General features: G+C 45.3%; 1 protein-coding gene across 5 annotated transcripts; it reads right to left on the bottom strand.

The window, feature by feature from the left end:
- Positions 1 to 9,969: 9,969 nt before the first annotated feature.
- LOC122012356 (two pore potassium channel a-like) lies at positions 9,970 to 12,763 on the bottom strand. Of its 5 annotated transcripts, none has more exons than XM_042568876.1 (3): positions 12,670 to 12,763; positions 10,400 to 11,311; positions 9,970 to 10,316 (listed from the first exon to the last, which is right to left on the bottom strand). In XM_042568876.1, the coding sequence occupies exons 2-3, from the start codon at positions 11,302 to 11,304 to the stop codon at positions 10,163 to 10,165; spliced, it is 1,059 nt and encodes a 352-aa protein (XP_042424810.1). In that variant the 5' UTR covers positions 11,305 to 11,311; positions 12,670 to 12,763; the 3' UTR covers positions 9,970 to 10,162. The 5 variants fall into 5 exon arrangements, with proteins under 5 accessions (XP_042424810.1, XP_042424807.1, XP_042424805.1 ...); XM_042568873.1 differs by lacking the exon at positions 12,670 to 12,763 and adding an exon at positions 12,211 to 12,351; XM_042568871.1 differs by lacking the exon at positions 12,670 to 12,763 and adding an exon at positions 12,211 to 12,303 and having other exon boundaries at positions 10,400 to 11,307.
- Between the last annotated feature and the right edge of the window lie 178 nt (positions 12,764 to 12,941).

The raw sequence follows: 12,941 nt of genomic DNA, 5'->3' as shown, positions 1-12,941 counted from the left end.
CGAGCGGACTACCCGCTCGGCCCGGCGACCATGTTCACCATGAGCGTCGGAAACCCGACTCCCCGTCGGGTTGTCTTTGATTCTGCCCGGACCCGTTCCGTCGGTCGACCCACCCTTCTCCGATCGGCTGGCCTTCATGCTTACCCTTTTGACTTTTGACCTCCACGTGACGTTGATTCCCCTCCAGAGGGGGTCCCCCAACCTTACTGCCGGATCACAGGCTAAATCCCCAAAAATGTCTGTTCGGAGCGAAGAGCGGTCGCTTTTTGGGTTATATCGTCACCGAGCGGGGCATAGAGGCGAATCCCAGCAAAGTGAAGGCACTACAAGACATACCGCCTCCCAGAAATCTGAAGGAAGTACAACGCCTTACCGGTCGGATAACGACCCTTTCGCGGTTCATATCCAAAATGATCGATCGGAGCTTGCCCTTTTTTAAAATTCTGTGCCGAGCCACCAAGTTCCATTGGGATGAAGAATGTGACCGGACGTTCGAAGAATTGAAGGTTTATCTGAACTCTTTACCTGTATTAGCTAAGCCGACTATTGGCGAGCCGCTCTGCATCTACTTATCCTCGACAAAATATGTTGTTGGCTCGGCGTTAGTGCGGTTGGACAGCGAAGAACAACTAGTATATTTTCTGAGTCACATTTTAAAGGATGCTGAATCCCGCTACACTAGCCTCGAGAAGCTTGCCTTCGCGTTGGTCCTCGTCGCCCGGAGACTCCGTCTCTACTTTCTCGCTCACACAATTATTGCCATGACAAACAACCCTTTGGGAAGACTACTTCTTAGTCCCGAGGCATCCGGACGATTGATCAAGTGGACAACGGAGCTCAGTGAGTTCGACATACAGTACCAACCCCGGATGACCATTAAAGCCCAATCACTGGCAGACTTCGTCACCGAGGTGCAAAACCCCGAGCCCGGAGACATTTGGAAGGTGTATGTGGACGGGTCATCCACGCGGCAGGGAAGCGGCATCGACATTCTGTTAATTTAACCACAAGAAGAGCATATGCATCTGGTCGTTCGGTTGGATTACCGCGCAACTAACAATGAGGCAGAGTATGTGACCCTCATAGCTGGTTTGCGGGCCGCTCGGCACGTAGGAGCTAGTAAGGTTCTAATTTATTCAAACTCACAGTTGGTAGCTCAGCAGCTCTTGAGAGCCTTCGAGATAAACAACGCAAGGCTGAAGCTGTACGCAGAGGCCTTCGAAAAGCTCAAGGCCAACTTCGATGAAGTCAGTCTGCAGAAACTTCCCTGAGCGGATAACCAGGCTGCGGATGAATTGGCTAAACTTGCGAGTTCGATATCACCGATCGCCATCCAACAACCGATCGAGCAGGTATCCTTAGTGGCTCATATTGACAGGATGGAGGCTCTCGCGTTTCCGAGCGACTGGAGGACGACCATAGTGAAATTTTTACGATCGGGAGCTATGTCGTCCGATCGGGAAGAAGCTTAGTTGCTGAGGAAGAGAGCTGGTCGGTTCACCCTTATCAGGGATTAGCTTTATAAAAAGGCTTTCTCCAGACTGCTGCTAAAATGTGTCAGCTCGGAAGATGCGGAGTACATTTTACAGGAAGTGCATCGAGGATCCTGGGAAGGGCATCCGGGCGGTCGCTCGCTGGCAAGGAAGATTCTGCTGGCCGGGTACTTTTGGCCGACTCTCCAGGAAGATGCTGCTCGGACCGTCACTACCTGTCTGTCATGTTAAAAATATCACAATTTCTCCCATCTCCCAACGGAGGAAATGAAGGCGTCTACAGTATCCTGCCCGTTCGACCAGTGGGACATGGATATTGTGGGGCATTTCCCTATGGCAACCGGGCAGCAGAAGTTTTTACTCGTGGTAGTGGAATATTTCTCCAAATGGGTCGAGGCCGAGCCACTGGCAAAAATAACCGAGCAGATGGTCAAGAAGTTCATCTGGCAACACATAATATGTCTGTTCGGCATTCCACGTCGGCTCGTGTCCGACAATGGGTGACAGTTTGTCGGCCAACATCTCCGAGAGTGGTGCGAGGGGTATGACATTCAATAGCACTTCACCTCCGTGACCTACCCGTAAAGCAACGGACAAGCCGAAGTCGCTAATCGAGAGATCCTGCGGATTCTTCGAGTTCGGCTCGACTATGTCGCAGGCACCTGGGTGGACGAACTCCCAGGCGTATTATGGGCGATCCGCACGACCTCTAAGGAGAGAATGGGGGTCACTCCTTTCCACTTGGTGTACGGAGGGGAGGCTGTCGTTCCCGTGGAGGTCGAAATAGAATCCGATCGGTTGCAACAGTATGACGCGGTTAATGCCGAGCGGAGGCAGCTGGAGCTGGACTTGATAGACGAGCCGCGAGCCAAAGCAGCCGTCCGGTTATTGGCATACCGGCAAAGAATGAAGCGGAATTACAACAGGTGAATAATTCCCAGAGCGTTCCAGGTCGGCGACCTAGTATGGAAGAAGGTGAGACCGATCGGTGATGTAAGCAAGCTGGAGGGTCCCTGGGCTGGGCCCTTCAAGATCATCAAGAAACTTCGATCGGGCGCCTATTACCTTGAAAATGAAAACGGATGGCAGCTAGAACGACCATTGAGCGCTAACCATCTCCAACAATACCGAGCTGGGTGAAAGTTGCACCAATGTAATTCATTATGTGTATTTCCGTTCTTCGGTACCCTTTGACTGCAGAAATGAAATCATGAAATACAAGGGTATAACCAATTTACGCTGAACGGCTACGCTCCATCAAACCGTTGAGCGGCGATGTTAAACTATAGAGTCAAACCGATGACTATAAATCCCCCGGCCTGAAGACCGTCGAGCGGCGACGTTAAACTCTAAAGTCGAACCGGCGACTATAAACCCCCCGGCCTGAAGACCGTCGAGCGGCGACGTTAAACGACAGAGTCGAGCAGTGACTATAAAGCTCAGCCTTGGCATAGCTTCAACCTAACAGGTCCTACGAAAAAGAGGTGGTATTGTACTCGATTGTCGAGCAGCAGCTCGAAGGTATAAAGTAGAGGCTCTCACGAATTCAATAGCGATCTAGGGAACAGGTAACTCGCTCGGATATACACAACGATTGAACAGGAAAATAATGGAAGGCCAAAAGAGCGCATTAATCAAAATAGGCCGAACGACGAATACATGCAATGAAGCAGGCCGAACAGCCAGTACATATCAACAACTTTACTCTAGATAAGCAAAAATTTCATCAAGGATCGTGGTGAGAAGCTCGGCATGGTCATGGACAGGAATGGTGAAATCCTCAGGAAGGCGACCCTTTGTCTTTAGATAGTCAGCCGTGGCAGTGATGGCCAGCTCGAACGCATGGACAAGACGAGCACAGGCTTTCTTTGCGAACTTCTCCGAACGGATATAGTTTTGTTGCATGACAACGAACCGGCTCGGCTCAGCCTCTTGATATTCTTTTAGGGCAGCTCGGGAGGCCTCAAGTGCATCCTGAACGGTCTTCAGGTCGCCCTGGAGAGCGATCACCTCCGTCGAGCGGCCCGCTTTCTCGGCGGTGAACAGATCAGTTAACTCCTTGACCTTCTGCTCGAGCGCTCGAGCCTCGACATTCTTTGCTTCCAGGTCGGTGATGATCCTATTCTTTCTGGTGTTGACCAGCTCGATCTTTTTGTCATAGGTCTTAACCTCGGTCTGGAGCCGATCCACCATAGTCTGCAGGCCAGAGGATTTGTGTTGCTCGGCCTCCAGCAGTCTCTTGGTCTTGTCAAGCTCCGCCTTTAACACGACGTAAGGGGGGCCTTGAGGGGGAGCCCCACTAGAGACCTTGAGCTTTTTGAACTCCTGTTCTAGGAGCGCCAGGCGGTTGCTTACCGCAATACTTTCCACCCAATACTACAACCAGATCGGAAGGGAAAGGGTCAGTGCCGGACCGAAACGAAAAGGAGAAGGTTATAATGAGAGTTACCCCGGTGGCCTGTTGTATGTGGCTGTCGCCGAGTAGCCCCGGAGGCATCAAAGCAACGCGCGTCCGAGCGTCCTCCCAGACCTTCGCCAGGGGTCCCCGGATGGTTATCTGGTGCTTGGGGCCCGCTGGCCGGTCGGTCGCCCGCAGAGTTTCCTCTGTCGGAAGATGCAGTATAGCCTTGATAATCCTTTACCCGCCCGGGGTAGACTGAGCAGAGGCTGAAGGGGCAAAGGACTGGCCGGTCGGATCAGAGTGGATAAGAGATCGCTTGATTTTACGTTGAGCAGGAGGGAGGTGTTGGTTGCTACTCGGAAAACCTAGAGGTTCCACTGTACAAAAATTTTGTACAAAGGTCTGAACCTTTTCCTAACTACCATGTGTTCTTTTAAATTAAATTTTGGATCGCCTGCGGAACTTAACACGTTTGATCCAAAACTTAATCTATTCGTTCTTTTAGGTTTTGACTTGGGTCTCCTGCGGAACTTAACACGTTCGACCCAAATCACCTTAAGTTATTAATTCCATTAAATATTAATTTCCATAATTGGTTCCCAGTACTGACGTGGCGAGGCACATGGCCTTCTTGGATATGGGAGCAACCACCACCGACTAGACAAAACCTTTTATGGAAAGCTAATATTTAATTTCCTAAAATAACTTTAGGTTAACCGAAAAGAATAATCAAATCACAAGGAAAAACAAAAGAACACAACATCGAAAAACATATTCGAAATACTAGAATCGCATGCCTCTTGTATTTGGTATTATTTCCAAAAATAACTAGTATGACGCGGAAAGAAAAATTACTAGTTATACCTTTTAGAAAGACCTCTTGATCTTCTACCGTATTCCTCTTCTAACCTCGGACGTTGTGTGGGCAACGATCTTCCGAGATGAGAACCATCAAGCACCTTCTTCTTCCTTGCAAATTTCGGCCATCAAAACTTCTTCTAGGATGAAGAGGTTCGGCCACCACCACCATGCTCCAAGGGATGCTAGAAAAGAGGCTTCTTTTCTCTCCTTCTTCTCCTTCTTAGATCCGGCCACCAAAGCTATCTCCATCATGAGAAAGTTTCGGCCACACAAAGGAGAGGAGAGAAAACAAAGGGCCGGCCACACCCAAGGAAGAAAAGAGGAAGAAAAATAGAATAGAGTCGTTAGCCTTGAAGCCTCCTCTACCCCCTCTTTTATAATCCTTGGTCTTGGCAAATAAGGAAAATTTAATAAAAACTTCCTTAATTCTTTTGCCAATGAAAAAGAAAATTTATTTAATTAAAACAATTTTTCCTTTTCAAATTTCAATGGCCGGCCACAACAATAAACTTCCAAGCAAATAAAATTTTAAACACCAATTAAAACTTCCTTATTTGCTTCCGGAAATTTATAAAATTTCTCCAATAATTTTTATCCCTTCATGATTGGTTTATAAAAAGGAAATTTAATAAATTAAAATCTTTCTTTTAACATGTGGATAAAAAGAAAGTTATCTCTAAAAATTAAAATCTCTTTTAATCTACAAATAAGGAAAGATATCAAATCTTTTCTTAATATTTTGTAGAAACTTATAAAAGAGAATATTTAATTTAAACTCTCTTTTAAATCATGAACATGGTTAAAAAGGAAAGTTTTCTTAAAATTTAAAATCCTCCTTTAAACAACAAATAAGGAAAGATTTCAAATTTTAAACTCTCTTTTAAACATGTAGATGATTTACAAATAAAGAAAGTTTTTACCAAAAATTAAAACCATCCTTTTAAACTACAAATAAGGAAAGAGATTAATCTCTTCTCTTAATCTTTTGTAGAAAGTTATAAAAGGAAATTTTTAATTTTTAAACTCTCTTTTAAAATCATGATATCCACATAAGAAATAATTTTAATAAAAATCCTTTTTAATATTCTAGTGGCCGGCCACCAAAGCTTGGGACCCAAGCTTTGGCCGGCCACCTACATGGCTCATCCACTTGGTCTTGGCCGGCCCTAGCTTGGGTTCCAAGCTAGCTTGGCCGACCCCATTGGATGGGTAAGAAGGTTGGTATAAATCTCTATATACTAGAGGCTACGATAGGGACCGAGAGGAGGAATTGGTTTTGGTCTCCCGATGAAATTAAGCATCCCGTGTTCGCCCCGAACACACAACTTAATTTCATCAATAATAATTCATTCCACTAAAGAACTATTATTGAACTACCGCACCAATCCCAAATTACATTTTGGGCTCCTTCTTATTATGAGTGTGTTAGTCTCCCTGTGTTTAAGATAACAAATGTCCACTAATTAAGTAAGTTACTGACAACTCACTTAATTAATATCTAGCTCCAAGAGTAGTACCACTCAACTTCATTGTTATGTCGGACTAAGTCCACCTGCAGGGTTTAACATGACAATCCTTATGAGCTCCTCTTGGGGACATTCTCAACCTAGATTACTAGGACACAGTTTCCTTCTATAATCAACAACACACACTATAAGTGATATCATTTCCCAACTTATCGGGCTTATTGATTTATCAAACTAAATCTTACCCATTGATAAATTAAAGAAATAAATATCAAATATATGTGCTTGTTATTATATTAGGATTAAGAGCACACACTTCCATAATAACTGAGGTCTTTGTTCTTTCATAAAGTCAGTATAAAAGGAACAACCTCAAATGGTCCTACTCAATACACTCTAAGTGTACTAGTGTAATTATATAGTTAAGATAAACTAATACCTAATTACACTACGACCTTCCAATGGTTTGTTCCTTTCCATCTTGGTCGTGAGCTACTGTTTATAATTTATAAGGTACTGATAACATGATCTTCTGTGTGTGACACCACACACTATGTTATCTACAATATAAATTAATTGAACAACTACATTTATCACAAATGTAGACATTTGACCAATGTGATTCTTATTTCTAGATAATTATTTTATACCAAAAGCTAGGCTTTTAGTATACATTCTAACAGGAGGGTCCTAAGGGGTTGGACGACGATGGGGTCAGAAGGCCAATCGCCCTGAGAGGGAGTCCGATCGGAAGATATTGCTTCCACCGTTGAGGGAGCCAACGGAGGGGGAATGTCTGTCTGCTCGGACACGCGCACGACTGAGGTGGCCGAGCGGGTGGGGGTGCCCGTTCGGTGACGTTTGCGTCCAACCAACGGAAGTTCGTCACCAGAAGACCCCGCTTCCTCGGTCTGAATGGTCGGTTGAGTACCCGACGGAGCGGTCTCTCCTGCCGCATCGGTAGTGGCGGTCCGAGCAGCAGACGCATCACTCGCCGTCTGTGCCTCTTCGCTCTCGCCTTCATGAGAGCCGACCGGGGCGATGCCAAGTCTCTCCGCCTCCTGCGCTGCAGCTGCCTCTATCTCGTCAGCCTTGCGTTTTAGCATGCCGAGCACCACCGATTTCATCATGGTGGCAGCTGCAAGAAAGAGAAAAGAAATCAGTTAGACCCAAAGAAAAGGAGAGAAAGTTATTTCTTACCAGGGCCATTCGGAAGCTGCGTTCGGATCGGACTTAAACCGAACAGATACAACATCCCCTTGGACAGCAACTTGTGGATGTCTAACTTCAGCCCGGCCAGCAGGTTGGTCGCGTGGAGAAAAGCGGGCTCGGTCCTATACCTTTTCAGGTCGAGGGGAGGTGGCAGAGCAGTTTGCCATTGGGTTCGGAAAGGTAGCGACTCAGGAAAACTAAAAAAGAAAAAATAGTCTTTCCAGTGCTTGTTGGAGGTAGACATCTTATCAAATAAAACTAAGCCGATCCGAGACTGAAACAAGAAGGTGCCTATCTCGGACTGTTTGGGATAGTAAAAATAATGACAAATCTGGGGCTTAAGGGGAATGTTATGCACTCGGAAGAGCACCACTACGCCGCACAGCAGCCTGAAGGAGTTGGGTACAAGCTGGCCGAGCGGAATGCGAAAGTAGTTGCACACTTCTATGATGAAGGGGTGGGTGGGAAACCTAAGGCCAGCTACGAATTGGTCGCGAAAGAAAGTAACAGTACCGACCGGCGGATCGTGGGGTCGATCAGACGGCTCGGCCAGGGTAAGCTTGTGGTCGGCAGGAATGTCATAAGCATTAATCAGATTGGAGGCATCTCCTGAGTCAAACCGACTCTCCATGGCTTGATACTAGAGGCCAGGAGAAGGGTTGGAAGAACTGGCCATGATCGAAAAATGAAAACACAGAAGGTTCGTCGAAAAGATTGACGGAAAGAGCAGCGAGAGAGGCGATGCCAAGGAAAGCAAAGGGAAGCATACACAAAAACAAGAGAGAATCAGAGAGCTTACAAAAGGAGACCTAGGAGAGGAAGGTAGAAGATCGCCGGAACGTTGGAGGCCGAGGAAGGCGATGAAGCACGCGGAGGCAGCAACGATGGAATAGAAGTCAGCGCCGATGCTTTATAAAGATCGGGCTCGGTCAACCCTAGCCGCCCGATCTAGGTCGCGGAGATCGAAGTCGACATCCGACCGTTGAATTCAAACCGCTACATGTCCCATTGGAGCCGACGCCCCCGCTGCACGATGACGTCGACGGCTCCATGTGGCGCCAGGTTACAGGGCAACATTTAATGAACTCCATTGCGCCTGCGTGGTCGCGTGCTCGACCTTAATGGCAAGGATTCGCACGAATTCCGAGGAGATCCTAAAGACGTCAGCATTAATCGCCCTCGGGTCGGCAAGGCAATCAACGACAAGCAAAACTTTCCAAGGCCCAACAGGTAGGCCGCCAAGCGGTTGCATGACACCCTCACAGTGCCCGAGCGGAGAAGCACTCACATCAGTGGCCGAGCGGCCGTTACACCACCAAACTAATAGTCCAGTCAATCAGACTTTTAGCCTCCTTCGACTAGACTTGAGGGGAAGACATATGATCCGGTGGTGAAGGAGGGGGCCCGGTCGTACAGTGGTCAACGACACGTGGAAGTCAAAGTCAAGATGGTCAGCCCAATGGTCTTGCCGAGCAAGAAGGTCACCTCGCCGATCGGCCGCGATAGCGCCCAGGCCAGCGCGAAGACAGCTCGATCGCAGGTCGGGTTTCCGATGCTCAGGGGTTCTCGTATAAAAGAGCCGATGCGCCAAGCAGCATGTCCGCTCGGCCGAGCTACCGAAAACTAGGGTTGCATGCTCGTCCGAGTATGCGACCGAGCGGCTCTCCCACTCAGCCTAGTAACGGACAAAAGAGAAGAGAACGAAATGGACAGCTGGCGATATCCTTCTTGAGACATGCGCCGTCGACAGACGGCATGGTCGACGACCAAACCAGACAGAAGATCGTACGGTGGAAGTTTCCACTGTCATGTCGGAGATATGTTCGGACGGTTGCGGTATGACGTCAGACACTTTTCTGACATGTCCATTTTAAGATATGTTTTGGGAAGCGTGCACGCGCCCCTCCGGGATCCTATATAAGGACCCCTAGACTTTAACGGAGGTATGTGATTTTCTTCACTATAGCTACAGTCTCGTTACTCTGCTTCTACTTCATCTCGTCGTTGCCTGACTTAAGCGTCGGAGGGTCGTCACCGGGAATCCCTTCCCGGCTCGGCTTTGCTGCAGGTTCGCCGGAGGTCCACGTCATCTTGGAGGTCATCCGAAGACAGTCTAGAGCGTCGCGCCCCCAGCGTCCGTCGACTCAATTCTCGGACAGGATCAATAATAATAATAATAATAATAATAATAATAATAATAATAATAATTTCTAGGAGTGCTTTACTATTGCAGATGTCTCATGAAAATCAAGGGAAACAAAATTGTATTACAAAAAACAACTAGGCTTTTATGACATATTTTATCTATATAAATTATTTTTATAAAACACTTATTAGAAATAGAGATTTTCTGTTCTTGGCGTAGGAAGAACAAAAATTCCTTAGTTTGGATCGAGGCGGTCTCAATGGACCAATTGGTTCGTGGAGACACAAGTTGATCTGGGTGAACTAGATAGTTAGAGTAGCGCAAGAGAGTTGGGTACGTCAATCTAGATAGGGATGATTTGGTTAATCGGGTTTAGGTGGGTAGAATAAGTTAGTCGGACAAATTCAACAAGTTAATTTAGTCAAAGCAAGTTCAGATTATTCAACCCACAAGGATGCCATTTCCACATGAGCTCAAGGCCAAATTGATAAAGTAGATCTCTGCATCATTTGTGAAGCCATATATCAAACAAAATTCAAAGAGGCAACATGGCCATCATTGTGGTGTTACCCGACGGGCTTCTCTATCGATCACATTGTGCAACATCAAGATCACTTGTTGTTAATTTACCCGAGTGGTCGACGTCTAGATCCTCAAATTCTTCCATCACGATTGCGATATCCTGCTCACTGATCTTCCCCATCTCCTTCAGCTTATAAATTATGAACTCCGCCGCACTGCAACCATTTCAGAAAATGTTTTAAACCGAACCGATGATCATTCAAACAATCTCTGACAGAGGATTAGATGCATTGCTTACCCCACAGCTCCATCTTCATCTAAATCTGCTGCTTCAAGATCCACATATGTCATTCTCCTGGTTAGGACCCATTTTGCTAGCCTTCTCTGGCGCTGCTCAGAATATATCTCGGCAAGATACAGAAAGAACTGAGCCATACATATAGTACTAGCCACGATCCAAAAAATCGCAAAAACTCGACCTTCTTCAGTAGAGAAGCTCTTGTCTCCATATCCTAGTGTCGTGATCGTAGCGCAAACACAGTAGAAGGCATCAACAAGATTTAGGTTCTCAACTTTCCACAGAAACACCGTGCCAATTAAGACCATTTGCACGAGAAACATTGCCGCGGTATAGAATTTATACTTCGCTTTGTTTGTTTCGATGTGTTGCATCATGTGTGCTTCACCATCCTTTTCACGAATATGCAAGGCCTTGTATAGAAGAACTTCTTGCTTTTCGACAAGATAGTCAGCAGCTCTGCTCAACAACATACCGACTAACGCCATGCCTGTGAACACAAATGCACAGGCCAGAAGTTTAGTAGCAGTGCTGTTTGGAACCAGATCACCATAACCAACTGTGGTCATTGTCACAATGGTGAAGTAAATTGCATCAAGCACTCCATTTGTTTTCTTCCCGGAAAGTTGATCCTTCACAAGATAAAAGCAAAGAACACCTGCGCCAAGGTAGATGACCAAGAAAAGAGCAACTTTCTTAAAACTCGGGCAAAAAAAACCCGATATTAACTGTGGACCAGGAAATTTGTCATGAACTACATCCATAGGTACCAACGAACGGTCTACCGATGGGGCACTTCTACTACGAAAGAATTTTTTCCTCTTCACCATGCTCTCCTTTTTTGGCTGCTTAGGAGGATTTAGTAACCCCGGGAGCAAGGGTTCCCGTGGCCACTCGTTTGCCATTACCTATCTAAATGACACAAGTTGAGCAAACAAGTATTAGTGATGGAATCTATATATATACTTCATGTTTAAGAATCAATCTATTTCAGAAAAAGAAAACAGCTGCTATCAACCCTTCATTTTTTAGAATTCTTAAATCTACAAGATCAATGCAATCTAAATGGACAATTACATGCTTTCAAACATTTAATTTAACTATACACTTTGCCACATTTTTCCGATCATATGACTGCCTTGTTATTCATCAACATCATCAAACACACATGCATACCAAGTGACCGATCGATCTTGCTGAGTTCATCTTTCCAGGGTGGTTATGGAAAAGGCATTTGGAAAAATCGATTGTTCAGTTCGGTTTGGATCATTCGAGTCTATCAGTTTCGTGTTATAGATGCTCATTCCTACCTGAGAAAAAGCATTTCTTCCTAATCAAGTGCATAAGACAAGATATCTGAACTTCTAAGGGCCTTATTTGTCATAATTCCAAACTATAACTAGATTATACACTTGAGCAAAAACAGCAAGAACCATTGATTTTTGCTTGGCTTTTCGAAACAGAAATAACCAAGGAAAGCTACATGCTATCAACAATTAGGTTTTAGAGAAATAGCTTACAAAATTAGGCAAAGATGGAAACAACACAGGATCAAAAACCGCACCATCACTCAATTAATCATAAACGACGGTCCTTCGTTTATCGTTTAAGGAGTTCCAAACAAGAGAAAGGACAAACAAAGAAACCTAACAGAGAAAGCATGCACATAACCTTTGAAGTCCTAACTCAAATCGGCTGATTGAACTCGGATTAAATTATACCAACAGATAGTATTAAATTGCGAAGGCTGGGAAAAATTTATGATGACAAACTGAAAGAAAAATGTAACTGAAAAGAGTAAAGTTTCGAACACTTCGAGAAACAGCTAGGAATATTTGCAGCTCGAAGGAAAGGAGAACAGTTAAAAAGAGGATTCCACACAATTGCATCAGCAGACATCAGCACCCACGATGCACTTGACCTTAAGACCCCAAACCCTTGAAAATGTATAGATAAGAACAGCAACATGAGGAACAAGCCGTGTTTGTTCCGACTATTTAACGTAGACATGGATTATTGTCCATTTCAGATTTAAACTCTGCCGACAATAACTGATGCAACACTTAACCAGCCATTATGCTCACTAGCGCATCAAATGTAATAATTCAGAGTTCGCTGTAGATAAAGGTAAAACATCAAGAAACAAATTTTGTGGAAAAAGGATTGCAAGAAGGAGAATATTGACGGTGAAAATTTGTAAAAAAATTGTACTCACAAAACATTTCTAGATCAAGAACAGTTTTCTAAAAGAGAAAAAGAGGCTTACTTACCTCGATTAAGAGACGATGGCACGAAGAAGTTTGAACGATCGGTGAACGAAAAGGAACGAACGGAGTCAAGAGGTCGCCAACTTTAGGAACATTGGTTTCGCTGGGGGGGCTGTAGTTGTTCCACGTCGCAATCGATCGGCGTGCCGCTGACTTTTTGTTAAAAATAATTAAATAAATGGGTTTTGACCAATTGCGGTGGAAATAGAAAATGGAGACCCCCCAAAAAAAAGCAAATTAGTCGTTGGGTTTTGATAAGTGATGATTCTACCATT

Source organism: Zingiber officinale, chromosome 8A (assembly GCF_018446385.1).
Source record: "Zingiber officinale cultivar Zhangliang chromosome 8A, Zo_v1.1, whole genome shotgun sequence".
NCBI classification, from domain to species: domain Eukaryota; kingdom Viridiplantae; phylum Streptophyta; class Magnoliopsida; order Zingiberales; family Zingiberaceae; genus Zingiber; species Zingiber officinale.
This window is presented reverse-complemented; position numbering and strand designations above follow the sequence as displayed.